Source organism: Pogoniulus pusillus, chromosome 31, assembly GCF_015220805.1.
Source record: "Pogoniulus pusillus isolate bPogPus1 chromosome 31, bPogPus1.pri, whole genome shotgun sequence".
NCBI lineage: Eukaryota > Metazoa > Chordata > Aves > Piciformes > Lybiidae > Pogoniulus > Pogoniulus pusillus.
This window is the reverse complement of record NC_087294.1, coordinates 2550741-2564949: the sequence shown is the minus strand read 5'-3', so window position 1 is coordinate 2564949 and position 14209 is coordinate 2550741. Positions and strand designations below refer to the sequence as shown.

The 14209-nt window shown below is 42.6% G+C and overlaps 1 protein-coding gene across 1 annotated transcript in view; it reads left to right on the top strand.

Moving 5' to 3' along the window:
- Positions 1 to 206: 206 nt before the first annotated feature.
- CNKSR3 (CNKSR family member 3) overlaps positions 207 to 14209 on the top strand; it is a 61615-nt gene continuing 47612 nt past the window's right edge. Inside the window, exon 1 of the mRNA XM_064169437.1 lies at positions 207 to 423. Within this exon, the coding sequence (XP_064025507.1) occupies positions 372 to 423 (52 nt within the window). The 5' untranslated portion in view covers positions 207 to 371. The remainder of the gene's footprint in view (positions 424 to 14209) is intronic.

Sequence of the window (14209 nt, the reverse complement as noted above, 5' to 3'; positions counted from 1 at the left end):
GGTGGGCTCTCAGGAGGGTGCAAGGGTGGGTGGGCAGAGTCTGGAAGTTAGCAAGTGCTTCGAAATAGTGCCCTCAGAGCCACATGGATATTTTATCCCAGCACTTCTCCAAGCACTGGCTGACGCCAGTCCGGGCCCGGCAGTTCCCCTCCCCTCCTCAGAGGCGGAGCTCTCTCTGATGGCCAGGCCCGGGCCGACCCGCCGAGGCCAGCACCTGGAGGCGGAGCGGCAGCGGGGCGGGCCGGGCTGCGGCCGGCGGGAGGAGCCAGGCCGAGGAGAGGCGCTGCCGGGATGGGAGCCTGGGAGGAGGGCGAGTGAGAGCTCGGCGGCCGTCTGCCGCGGGGGCTGGCGCTCGTGGTGCTGGACCCACCATGGAGCCGGTGACCAGGTGGAGCCCAAAGCAAGTGGTGGACTGGACAAAAGGTAAGAGAGCGCCGGCCAGGCCGGATTTGCGCCGTGGGAACTTCCCAGTGCCAGGCTCGGCGGTGACCCACTGTCCGGCGAGGTAGCTCTCGCTGCTGCGGTTTCTCTCTCCGCAGCCAGGCTTCTCGGCGGGCCGGTCGCACGGCCGGCGGGGCGAGGATGGCCTTTACCGGCACAGAGACGGAGCCAGCTCCGGCTCCTTGGCTGTCCCGCCGGCTGAGCACCGAGACTCCCCCGACGTGCTGCTTGGGAGGCGACGGCTTACTCCTCTCTCCTGTCTTGTCTCCTGATCCCTTAGTGTACTTGTGCGTACTTTGTGTTGTGGGGTTGGGTTTTGTTTTGAGCATGGGTAAGTGAAGGTGAAGGTGGGCTTTGCACAGGGCAGTTTGAGAGCGCCTGCCTCCAGCACTCGATGCCTTTTTTCTGTGGTCGCGCTGGCCCTGCACAGCATGACCTGCTACCTGCGCACAGAACGCAACTGCACTCCTCCAGGCAGGTCGTTAATCTGTGTAAGTTAACTTCTAACGCTTCAAGCAAAACCTACTGGCTGTTCGAATTAAAAAACAAACAAAAAACCCCTCCACATCAGTTTTGTTAAAGAAAAACTTAATGAGCTAACCCAAGTAAGCAAATGTTCCTAATCCCGTTTAATGGTGACAAGATTTCCGCGGGGCTCCCGCTCGGCGAGTTGAATAGCGGCCCCTTCGTCCCTGTGTCCGCGCATCCCTGCCACCCCGCACCTCTCGTGTGTCTGCTTGTTTCTTCCCTTCTGCCACCTCACCTTGGAGGTTTGATCAGTTTAGACGTAGCCGCGGAAAGCCCGGCGGGACTGATGACCCTATGAGGGAGGCCTGCACTTCGTCCAGCTCTGGGAAGCTCCTGGGAGGGAGAGAGAAAGTGGAGACGAAGTGGGCGCTGAGCCCTGGGCTGCCCCCTCTGGGGGCCTCTACCTCCTTCCTCTCCCCACGGGGGACCTCTGCGGTGCTGGATGTCTTCGTTTTTTTCCTCGAAAGCAGATTAAACGTCATTTTTTTCGTCTCTGGTTGGACCCAGTGACAGCTTTCCGAATGTGCGTTGGGATATTGGTCTTGCAGTTCCTGCGCTGCAGGGAATAAATCAACAAGGGAAGCACCTTGATGAGGGATTTATAATTTACGAAATGTAATTCTGTTTCCTTGTAGGACTGCGTTTTAGTGTGAACATCTTTTGTTACATAAAGCATTTCCACAGGCTTTGCTGAAGTTGGAGTTGCTGTGAAGTTAGGAATGTTTTCAAAGGTGCAAGTTTCCCTGGATTAGGAGCGGCATTTACTTGTAGCAGCCATTCCTACTCTGTCTCGGGACCATAATGCTGATTAAACTGCATGCCTGTGGTCAGCACTTGGCAGTGGTTCTGCTCAGGACTGAGGCAGATTTGGAAAGCAGGCTCATGTTTTCTTACGGCGTGAGATGGATACTCCCAGCCCTACTGGGTGTGAACATGTGCATGAAAGGGCTGGTGCCAATGTGGACAGTCCAAGCAGCCCTTGTGAAAAGAGGATTCCACGCAAACGTGCTGTGAAGTTATGCGTTAAGGTACAAACAACTCCCAACAAAAGATAGCGCAGTGGTTTGGTTTGTTTCCCCCCCCCCCCCCCCCCCCCCCCCCCGATTGGTATTGGTTTAAACAGGAGTGCATTGTTCCAATGAAATAAGCTTTTTTTTCGCTTTGGCATGTGGAATATTTGTATAATGCTTTTCCCTCATATTTTTTTTTTTTTTCTCTCGAGTGAGGAAAGTTTGTTACCGTGCCAAATTTAAGAGTAAACCTGCTAATCATTTTAAAAGGCTTTATTATACTTTAGCATGCTTGGCCTGCTTTTTTGCATATTTTATTTTACTTCCAGGTTCCTTGAACCGGTAATTCTTTAGCTGGACCCTCAATTAGAGTTATGCGGAGTAGTTTGAGGGCTGGCTGTAGTTGGGAGGTGAGTCTTCTGAGTAATGCAAACACGTGTCCTTTGAAATGCAAAGGAATAAATTAAAGACTACTGGTGACTTTTGTTTCTGCTGGTTTTCAGTTTCTAGGTAAGCTTTCAACCTTTGGTGCACAGCTCATGCTATGTCACTACCTGCACGACAAGACTAATAAAGAAATGACATGTTGAAAATTTCCCTTTATGGCTATGCTTTAATCTCTGTGCATTAAAACTGACACTTAATAGCTAGCTGTCAGCCTTACTAGGACAGTGTTTCATAGTTTGTATTTTATCTGAAATGGTTATTTTCTGTGTGGTTCACAACCACTGGGTTTTATGTTTGACTTGACTGTATTTTATTTTATGGCTATTATATTTAATTCTCAAGGTTAGGCTTGTAAAACAAGTGGAGAGGAGCTTGTGCCGTTCGTTTTCTTATATGTACCATCTACGAAGGTTGATAGCATCTGCACTGAACTAATCAAGCTGTGGGGCGAAAGTGTTTGGCTGGTACTATCTGCTGCCTGTAGTTAATGCTATGGTGCCATGGAGCACATCACATGCATTCTAGAAGAGTAACATAAAGAACTGGTGGGAGCTATCAGCTATCAGTGGGGAGATAGGTTTTGCAGTTTATAATGCATGCTTATTATTCAATGATAAATATATCTTGAAAAAACATAGAGTAGTGGAAATAAAATAGTCTGGTTTAATCCATATTAATGTTCAACATAAACCAGAATGTTTCTCCTGGGATTTTGTTTCTTTTGTGTTTTTGTTTGTTTGTTTGTTTGTTTTTCCCTTTCAAAATATTTTTGCAATCAAACACCTATACATTTATGTATAGCATGGGGATTTACTCCTATTTCATGACTCAAACTCCAAAAGTAAGCTGTGTCACCACTACTGGACAGTTAGCTTATTTGCAATTTGTGAGCTTGTCCTTGCCCCCCTCTTTTTTTCTTTTTAAGAGTGGCTTTTGAACTAATATTTTAAACAGAGTATCTCTTATCCTAAACAAAGTGTGATGTTTTGTGTTTGTTTTTCTTTTCTGTACAGCCTAAGGGTAAATACTATAAATAACATTCATCTAGAATTTAAACTAGAATTAATCAAGAATTAGTAAGCTGAACGTGAATATTTCAGTAGCCACGTTTTAAAGAAAAAGTGCTCTGTTCATTGTTACCACCAACAGCTGATACAAAACAGTTGCTTGTCTTCTCTTGCTAATTCAGACTAGGATGCTGCTACTTTTTTGCAAACAAGGGTGTTTTTTTTTCTGGCAGAGTGTGCTGTACTGACAGCAGTGGGCTGTGCACCTAAAGAGAGTTGGTCTATTTAAACCAGAGCTGCTCAGGAAGAGTAACTTTTACTCGCTAATAATTTTAGGTGTAAGTGAAGCATTTCTCAAGCTTTGAAGCTACTGTATCTCATATTTTTACAGACACCTCCTGGATTTTCTGTCTTTAGGGGCCATATTTAGCTATAAAAAGGTACTCCTTGGCTAGGATGCTGGCTAGGTTGTGGCTCAGTTGACATGGAGTTTATGCTTTTGGACTGATACAGCCTGCATTATTTTCCTGACTGTATTGATTTTTTTTTTTTTTTAAATTCATCCTTGTTGTGGTGCAAGCTAACATCTGAATTGTGTTGCTGCTGACCTGCAGTCTTTTTCTATGCAGGCTAAGATGCTTTCAGGCTCAAAGTCCTCATCTGTATCGCACAGCACTCCTTCATGTGCTGGCAAGACTGAATCCCCCAGAACTCTTCAAGAGGGGTTCCTAAAGTTGTCCATGTTATTATGGGACAGATATATATGGCTGTTGAAGTTGTACCACATCTGCAATACACTGCCAGCTTTTGTTTGATTGTGGGCTTGCTGTTTTCTAGGCTATCCTGGGTGCAGAATCCAGCAAGCATCTGCTTAGTTCCATGGGGCTGTGCACATGGAGAAATATTTGGCACAAAAGTGCTTTAATTTCACTGGCATAGCAACAGTTTTGAGGGAAACAGTGATCTGATGATGTAAGGGAAACTTTCTCTAGTCTCAGAAACCTCTGGCTACTGAAAAGCCCACAGCTAAAGTAATTCCTCAAAAGATGCAAGGGGGGAGGAAGCTGCATGTGGGATAGAGCCTTCTGTGTGAGAAATGTCACTGTCTTACTAGAGAACATAGATGTGCCTCTTTGTTTGCTGTAGCTTGATCTGTCTCTTCCCCTGCCCCCAGGCCTCACATACTTATGTGAGTTTGTGACTTCAAGCCAAATTTTACACGGTAAAGATAGTTTGACACACTTGTGGTTAGAAGGCTCAGTTGTTGTGAGGCTGCGTTACAATTTGGCCTTTGTTGCTGTAGCTGTAGAGTCCACTAGTCAGGGATCACGCATTTGCTTTGGTTTCTTTGTTGCACTCCAGGTTCGGTTATTCCCTTCCTCAGTAGTTCATGGATATCACTTATTCCTCCTGTTATATCATGAAATAATCTGTTTTCCATTCCTGACAAAGCTTCTTGGCAGTGATATTTACAGGTATGCCTGGGAGAAGAGAGAGAAAGATGGTAATTTATGGATAGTTAGAAATTCATTGTGAGGGCCTGATGTTATTTTGCTCTTTTTTTTTTTTTTTTGAGCTATCTTGCTTACCCAGGGAAACTTTCAACAGAAACTGTGTGCTGGAAGCTGCAAACTATACCTGGATTTTAGAAACAATTATAGGTGATACATTACACTCGAGCCTTCCTTTTCTTCTTAGGTACTCTCAAGTGAATGCTGTTGTACTCAAATTATTTGGGAAAATCTTAACAATTAAGAACTCCCTGGATATTGTCTGAGTGAGAGCATCTTGCTTTCAGTGGAGGAGAGTAGAGAGCTGCTTGTAACTAAGGCTGCTGAAAAATCTTTCTGCTGTCTACCTGCCTGCTTAAAAATGTTTCTGTAGAATGTTTGCAAAATAGATCAGAAAATAACATTGCATTACCACTTGTTGCAGATCTCAGGTGAAATTCTGAATATAGTTGACCATGATGCATCACTAGCAAAAGATAAATATGTATTAATAGATATTTATTTGCAGACTGAAACAAGCTAAAACATTAAGTTTTCACTACTGCAGTCTTAAAATTATTCATTCATTTTTGCTAAGATCAGTGAATGTGTACATTTTGTTTGTGTTTAGATAATAATTTGTTTGCTATGTTGCAATTTCTTGTGAGCTCTGTGTTATTTTAATTTAAAAATAAAACATCTCAACCTCCTCACTCCCTGCTCAAAGGATTTTAACCAAACACCACAAAGTCCAGAAATTGAACAATGTCAGCATTGTGCTAGAATCACAACAGGCATTACTGGGAACTTGATTGTAACCTTTGCAGAGGAATGTAGTACATTTAGGTAGTACCTGAAAGTAGGTAGTAGTATTAAGAGTGAAGATGCTTGCTTGGCATTAACCATCTGGAGATGTAAGGCCATATACTTTATAGAAGTTCCTTCTAACTGCTCAGTACAAGGTGGAGAGATAGACCAGTGAGTTGGCTGTTTTTTTTTCCTGCTTTCTTTAAAGCTTTAATTTGAGTTACAGGAAGCAATTAGTATCTATTGTTGGAAAGTTCTGTAGGAAAAGCCTCACTTGTGATGGATTGTTGTGTATATGTCAGATTTTCATAATTCTTATGATGTGTCCATTCCTTGCACTTGTGCCTGGGATCCCATGTTTTCAGCGTGTAAATTCCTTTGGCTGAGGATTGTGTCTCCCTCTTAGCACACCCTCTAGCACACTGCAGGAGCTAAGGGAAGAGAAAGTACAGGGCACTGTATAAAATGCATGTTGAAATTTGCTGTGATGTTTGATTTTCCTAAGTAAAAGACCCTGACAGAAGGCTGTTATGGCTGTTACCCAACACGTGCTAGTGGCTAAATTGCAGTTATGAGTGACGTGTTCATGCAGCCTGTCAAAGTGTGTGGCTGTGCTGGGTGGTGTATTTTCTTTAATTCTGACTTTTTTGTTTTAATTTAAAGCTGCATTGCCTGCTTTAAGTTATGCTCTAACAGATGAGCTCCTTTCAGGCACATCAAACAGACCATGACTAGTGACAGATTGCAAAAGATGTGGCAAGACTGATCAGCTTTCAGTTTGTTGCATCATTTTAAGACAGGATTTTCAGTTGCAAGTCAAAAGGAGGAAGAGGTAGTGAACTACAATGTTTTCCAGGATTACAGGAAAAGGAAAGGTGGACAGGAGATTACAACCTGAGACCTCTCTATCGTTTACGATGTAGATAATCTGTAGTATTTATGATAGTTCTTAAGGACTCAGTTTATTGTGGTTGTGGGATTGCTTACAGATTTTGGTGTGCTCATCCACAGGGCTGCAGTAAGAGATAGGACATGAAAATAGAAATGCTGTTAGCCTGTGAATTTCCATCTGATGTTAGGCAGGGTATACAGTCCTTTGTCATTTAAGCTCTTGTTACCAGAGTTGACTTTGGCGTCTGAGGCTTCCCCTGGACCACACTTATTCTGTACAAGGAAAATTGCCTGTGAGTTTCCATATGCCTGCCCCAATTTTTTTCAGAGTACAAGCAATAACATTTGGAGAATCTGTGGGAGGTATACTGAATCAACCTGTTTTGTTTCACCAGCTTTAAACATTCATTACCTACACTTCACAATATCATAAATATCTAGTTTTGCTCAAACCTCACACGTGCTGAACAAAACCAAGCATCTGTGTTTGATTTGGTGAGACCAGATCATCAACCTTGGTGGCTTCTGTCTACAGATATGCATGCACTCAGTGCCTGGCCCAACTGTGTTGCTTCCTGATCTAGGGTAGGGTGTCCCTGCTCATGGCAGGGGGATTGGAACTAACTGATCCTTGTGGTCCCTTCCAACCTTGGCTGATGCTATGATTCTATGATACATCCTATCAATACTGAGTTCATGTGGTTTTCTCTAGTGCTTCACTGATACCCTTTAACATGAGGACATTTCTTTGTCACTTTAATGACAAAATAATTTTTTTTCTTATACTAGGAGTCTGGTGTAGGTAAGCAAAGCGCCTGGTGTGCTGTAGCAATTAAAGCTCTGTGGCCTAGATGTGATCTTATCTCTGCCCTTGATCAAAGGAATGAACTCCATTTTAAAACTTAATTGGTGCTCATCAAGGACTAAGGCGTCTGCTAAAGCAAGTGTTGGCACATGCTTCTAGGCTAATGATCCTGATGTTTCTTGTCTTGTGTGTGCAAAGTTACTGTTGCTGAGGTTGCCATCTTTTTATCATGAATATCTTTCCTTATCTCACAAGAGCCTTGTATTACTGGAATGAAGTTTGCTGGGTGGATGCTTTATGAAAAACTCTGCATGATGCCTATTTTGTCATCAAATAAAAGATGTCTCACACCAATGCATTTCTAGCCAGAACAGAAGGGAACGGCTCAAATTATTACTTCTTTTGCATATAATCATGAGTCTAGTGGGCCAGTGAGATAGGTCAGTTAAGGGCTTCAGTTGGGCTTTCTAATTTTTTAGCTTGTAAAATACTCCTATGTAGTAAAAGAGGATTTCTGCCTTCTCTTGTGGTATTACTGCTATTGCCATTTCCAAAGATGCTTTGTTCTGAGCTGCAGGTCTTGGCAGTATTTATTCCTCCTTCTGAATTAGCATTGTGAAAGAGCTGTGTCCTTGCAGTGATGGCCAAAAGGCAATCCTTTGGTGACAGATGGACATGTAAACAGAAGGATGAAAACCTACCAGTGGCTTTCATCGGAACAGCAATGCCATAACTCCAGTACTTTGCAAGTTTAATTTTGAGTTGGCTGCTGTTCCACTGCTGCAAGAGGCTGAATGTGTACCTGAGCAGGTATCTTAGGCTGCATTCCGGAGAAGGCTGGTGCTTGGCTATGGGGGTGGGGAGGGAGAATGGAACAATAAGGGACTGAGAGTTGAGTTTTTTTCCCTTCCTGTGCAGGACTTCCCCTGAGGAAGAAGGGCTACAAGAACAAGTTCAGACATGTCTGAAGAATGTGGACTCAAAAACATGTGCAGGGATCAGGAGTGAGAATGTTGTAGAGGGAAGTGAAAACCTAGCGAAGTGCTGATACCTATTTTGATTTAAGAGTTTTTTGGGTTTGCTTTTCTCCCCCCCCCGCCCCGACCAGCTCTGTTAGTGATGTTTTTTCACCACTCCTTTCACCCATCTTTTGTGAAGGGCAGGATTCTTGCTGTTTGTATTCTGTTAGCTTCACCAAGCTGAATTTTAAAAGGATTATGGCAAAACAAGACTTAGTAAAACTCCTTAGGTACTACAAGTCGTAATGAAAGCTTTGGAAGAAAGAGGGGATAAAAGGTAGATACGCTGTAAATGATGTGTTTTGTTTCCTTTAAAACTTGTAGTATTTAGACTTAAGCTATACTTACCAGAGGATGTAAGATCATATGTCTTGTGAAACATAATCTCTGTATAAACATAAAGGCATCAGTTATTTCCTTGTTTAACCCAAATCCTTCATGTTTTCTCTAACTATACATATGAACACTATTTCATGTATATATGTATATACACACATACATGTACTAAACATTATTTTGGACAGTAACACGAATTAAGTCCATGTGTGGTCAAAACAATAACTGGTAAATCAAACCTGCCAAAACCACTTCTATTCCTCATTGGTTCTGGTTGTATCTCACAGTAACATCTGGTAGACATCACTGTATTAAAAAAGAAAGTTAAGAACGTGTTTTGCCCTCAGTTGTGGTCAGGATTTACTGGTAATCCTGGAGGAACATGCAGTGTTGTTATTTGACTGAGAACGAGATTCATTGCTTATTTGAGAGGGGGTGTGAGCTTGATTGAGGAGTGCTGAAGCTGGAGCATTAAAAAGGGCTGGCATAGACACTGTGCTTCCATAACAAGTACTTGCTGTGGGGTCTCTCAGTGGGAGTTTCAATTTTTATGCTTGCTTTTATGATAGTCTAATAAGGTTGTATGCAGCAAAATAAATAGGAAACGTGGAACTGTGTACCAGATTGTTGCTGATGGTGGGATTATGGCTACCTGTGATACTTTTATTCAGAGTTTTAAGGTATTGTGAGAATATGACTGGAGTAGGGCCCTGAGAAACGAAGTCTCTGGGGGACTGATGAAGTGTTCACTTTGTTTTGTGCAATTCTTCTCTTGATTTAACATTAACACATCATCATTGTAGTTCCCCTGGTGCTTCACTGTCTTTATTCTTCCAGCATTACTCACCAGAGGACTTTGCTGTTATTGTCACTTCAAAGAAGGGTTTCAGGATGTGCCTACCTTATGCAGAGCAGGGCCAATTAACCTGGAGTAGGTTACCTATGTAGTAGAAACAGCATTAGCATGATTATCTTGGACGTTTTCATCCCCTAATACAGTAACATTTATTATGAGCTCCAGAAATACCTGTTTGGGCTACTTCAGCTGTCCGTTTATGACTTTGGAGTATGAAGCATAAGGTGAAAGAAGGTGATTTACCTCTGGTCATACAGGGATAGACATTCAAATCAGGATTAAAGCATGATTAATTTAGATGACTATAATCCTATTATAGTCTCTGGAGCCTAGAGAGTTCATCAGATTTGTGGTCACTGTTTCCGGGTGAGCTGAATTATGTTCTGAGCTTCATCAAGGACCAAGTAGGTCTCTGTTGAGTATTTTGGGAGTTTAAGAATGTCAGTCTCTGTCTGGGTCTGTTCAATAATGTCCAAAGCCGAGGAGTGAAACTTGGATGTCCTAGTTGAAGGTAGATACTGTCCTTTCCTCTTTGGTTACCTGAGAACTGCTGGGGTGCAGGAAATCACAGCAGCAAGTGAGGGGGCATGCTTACTTGGAAACTATGTGTATTCTTAAGTAAAGAGATTGTGGCTGTTTATAGGGGTGGAATACTGCTAGTCTTCAACCATCTGATGTACAGAAAAGTTGTTGAATGTGTGATCTGTATGTGGGAGAGCTGTAATTGTATCTTGTGCTATTCAGCAGCTGATGAAAAGAAAAGTGTACTTTAACACAGACTTTGTAAACTATTGCACGTGAGAGTAATAAGAGATGCAAATCTGATGAGTGACCTACCAGCCTATCCTGTCTGCTTTGTCCAGCTTCAGTGCACCGTCTGAACAGTGCAACACCAAGTTATTGCACAAAGAGGCAGAATTGATAGCAACTGTAATGCAATCAGGAGTGGCTGATACTTTTCAGATCTTTGTGATTTAATTGGAACAGCCTCTGGGGCTACTTTGGATTCTTCTTAGTGCAGAAACTGTCCTATTTCATGGTGCTAGCTGCGATGCACAAACAGTTGGAAAATGATGTGTTCTGTTGATGTTGCTTGGAAGCAAACCTTTGGTAAAGTGCCTAGCCTTCGATATTTTGGGAAGTTACTTCAGTATTTTATCTTCTTAGACCATGTCATAGTGCCTAGATTCCAAGCCAGTGTGTGTCTTTGGTGTATAAAATTGTTTCCTGAAACAGGGGCATTGAAAGCTGGACACTGGGAGGGGGCCACGGTACCACCAGCAACACTGTATTAGCTTTTAGTGTACTAAAATTAGTACTGTTTTCTCAGGTCGGTATATTTGGAGAGGAATTCTAGGTCCCAGTAGGGTCAGTCTCATGCTAGCTATGTCTAGAGGGCTGTCACTCACAAAAGTACTAATTTCCCAGGTTGTTAGCTTGTGTGTAGGTTTTGCCCAAATTAACATGGCTTGGTTGCTGTAGAATACTGAATGGGCTGTATGGTTTTTAACCTATGTATAATTGAGCATAATCTATGTAACTTTATTGTTCAGTATAATCCTCAATTTTCCAAGGGTTAAGTGTGCTGAAATGATAGTTGGAGACTTAGAAAAATATTAAAGAGCAAAACATATTTCAGTAAAGCCACAGGAGACAATTAACTACGTTGCTGGGTGCTCTCAAAAATCTCTTCTGAAAATTAGTTTTCTATTAAGATTTTAACTACCTTCATTCTGCCTGCAGCATCTCTGTAACAGCATTGTTAGCCATGCAAGGACCCTCCCTGGAGATGCTTCTGGCACCTAGAAATTAGACACTTACTAGAAGCTGAGCCAGTCAAGTTGTATTCTGTAACTAATCTTAAAGACAAATGAATCAACAAACCAAACAAAACCCAGGTTAGTCGCAAGCAACCATCAAGTGAATGGACAAATATGTGATGGTGCTCTTCTCTGCCTTAAGTATCAGGAAGGCTTGTGTGGAGCTTCAGCAGAGGGTCAAAAATACCTTGTCAACAGTCTGCTAAAAGCATGGAATATCAGCTCATGCTTTCACATCTTTATAATAACAGAATGTCAGATGGAATGAAGGAAATATAAAACTCTTTCCTAACTTTTTCTGTTCCACTTTTACATCTAGAAAATGAAGTAGGCCTCCTGGTCTGGTTGGTGGTATTTTGGACTTGTGTATGAATCAGAGCCCTCAATCAGCTTTTCCAGCAGTGACCTTAGATGCCTTTGGCTTTGCAATTGTGGGTGTTGCACTTGAACTCTGACAGATCTCTGCTGTCTTAGGAAACAACATCATCACTGTACACCTAACTAGGGCTGTGGGACAACACAGAATAATGAAAATGTGTTGGGCATCAAATTGTTTGAACTGATTGATTTAGATGTTTAAAGAATTAAAAAATACGGACAAGAGATGTGGTGATTGATTGTTCAGCTTCTAAACCTTGAGTTTTGATACAGTCTGTTCAAAGGAAGCTGAGATGCTTCAACACTATGCTTGACAAAAAGTTTGGTGTGGTGTTTTTTTTACCCCAAGTAGGAGTACTATCTATATCAGTCTTTTCATACCCTTTCCAATGCTACCTCTCTTGCTTCAAACTTGCTGTCTGCTTTTGTTCTCAGAGCTCTTTGTGGCCAGACCTCCTAGCCTGGTTCTGCATGTTTTTCCTCACCTGTTGTTGGGAATCCAATGACTACTTTACATGAATGCCTTTAAGCTTTCTCATCCTTTTCAGAGCTATCAGATCTGATGGCATTAACTTTCCCATCTTTCTGTAGGTGAAGGCCAGTAGCCAGTACAGTGAAATGATCCTCTGTCCAGTGATGTGGATTGTCATTTCTTGTCTTATGTTCCTCTCTCTGTTTCAGGCTCTCTTTGGACAGAGATTAGAATTTTTATTCTTTGTTTTTAAGTTTCCTTGTGTATCCTGGCTTATGGAAGCGATTCTGTGATGGTTTGGGTGTTACCTGCCCCCCCCTCCCCTTGGAAATCACCCAGACTAGACTCAGCAGGCCCTGGAAATTGAATGAAGCTTATTATTTATACTGCTTAGCACAATATACAAGCAGATATTTACAGTATATACAGCTATATACAGAAATATACAAGGTAAAAGGGAATACAGAAACACAACTCCCCTCCCAGAAACCTGAGTCCCCAGGAGGGGCTCCCAACTGCCCCTTCGCTTTCCCCCTGTCCCTCTCAACCTTACCCCAGTCCCAAGGAAGAACAGAGGTTCAGCCAGGGGGTTAGGAAGCAAAGTGGATTAATTAAAGAAACGGAGGATGAGGTTAGAGAGAGAGATGCAGCTCAGCGCTCCCCAGCAGAAGTGCCTTTATCTATGTTTGGATTCTTATTCTTATATCTCTCAGTAAGCATTACCACTGTTTTCCTTTCACAGCCTGTAATCTCACCAAAACCTTCTAGCTAGCTTCAAACTAGCACAGATTCCAATGTACTACATAAAACAATGCAAACAATAACTTCTGAAAAGCTAGAATTCCTGGTGTAAATGGCGTGGGGATTTTTAACGAGAAGTAACAAATGCATCCCAGGAATCTCATTGTCTCCTGGGAGAATCCAGTTGTGACTCCTGAGATTCTGTCCATGATGCAAAGAGGTCCACATTATCAGCATTAATTTTATTGTTGTTGATGTTATTCAGCTTGCCCATTAATGTGATTAGCAAGTGCTGATGGATGGTGATTCTAATGTGCCTGTATTTATGCTTCACTGGTGACTGTGAGATTGTAAGGTGCTAGTCATAAATGTTTAGTAACAGTGTAGGTGGTTGCCATCTAAAAGGCTGGTTATCTGACAACTACATCAGCTATTGCTTTGCAGCAAACTGCTCCCTGACTAGCTCATGGGTGTAACAGTAATCACCGCCATGGCAAGGGTGCATACACAAAGGAGAGGCATATGTGAGTAATGGACTTCGCTGCAATCAGCCAAAACAGTTCCACATGGTGGTGTGACACGGCAGCCAAGCCAAATTAAAGGGATCACCCCATTTTTTTTTTTCTCTAGGGAGCCAAAAGGCAGGCAGTTTTGCAATGTTCCCTCTTGTTTCCACTGTGGGAACAGGCATCAGAGTGTTAATTACCAGAGTTCAAGAAAAGGAGCTCTTGTGACTAATGAACTACTCCTTCAACCACAAAACCCTTGCAACTTCTAAAAGGCAGGCTCTTAATTGCACGTTTGAGATGAAAGCCCCAGGGCAGGGGGTTGTTGTGCTGTATTAACCACATAAAGTTATCGGGCACATGGGCTTCATGTGCTAGAGACACAAGCAAATCACGTAGCGCACTGCTACTGCCTTTAGAGAATGACTTTGACCTGTTGAAGAGTAGTATTTATTTTTGGGGCCAGCAAAGGATTTTTTTTTTTTACCTGGTGAGGAGTATAAAAATTACTCCTACTGCAATGTTGACCTATTTTCCCCATGGGAAGTGGACTGACCTGTTCAAGTTGATAAGCCATGGAGGCAGCCACGTTACAAAAGTGTGCTTCAGAAGGGCATGGTGCTTTTTCTGCTGCCTACAATCAGTGTCTAGTTCC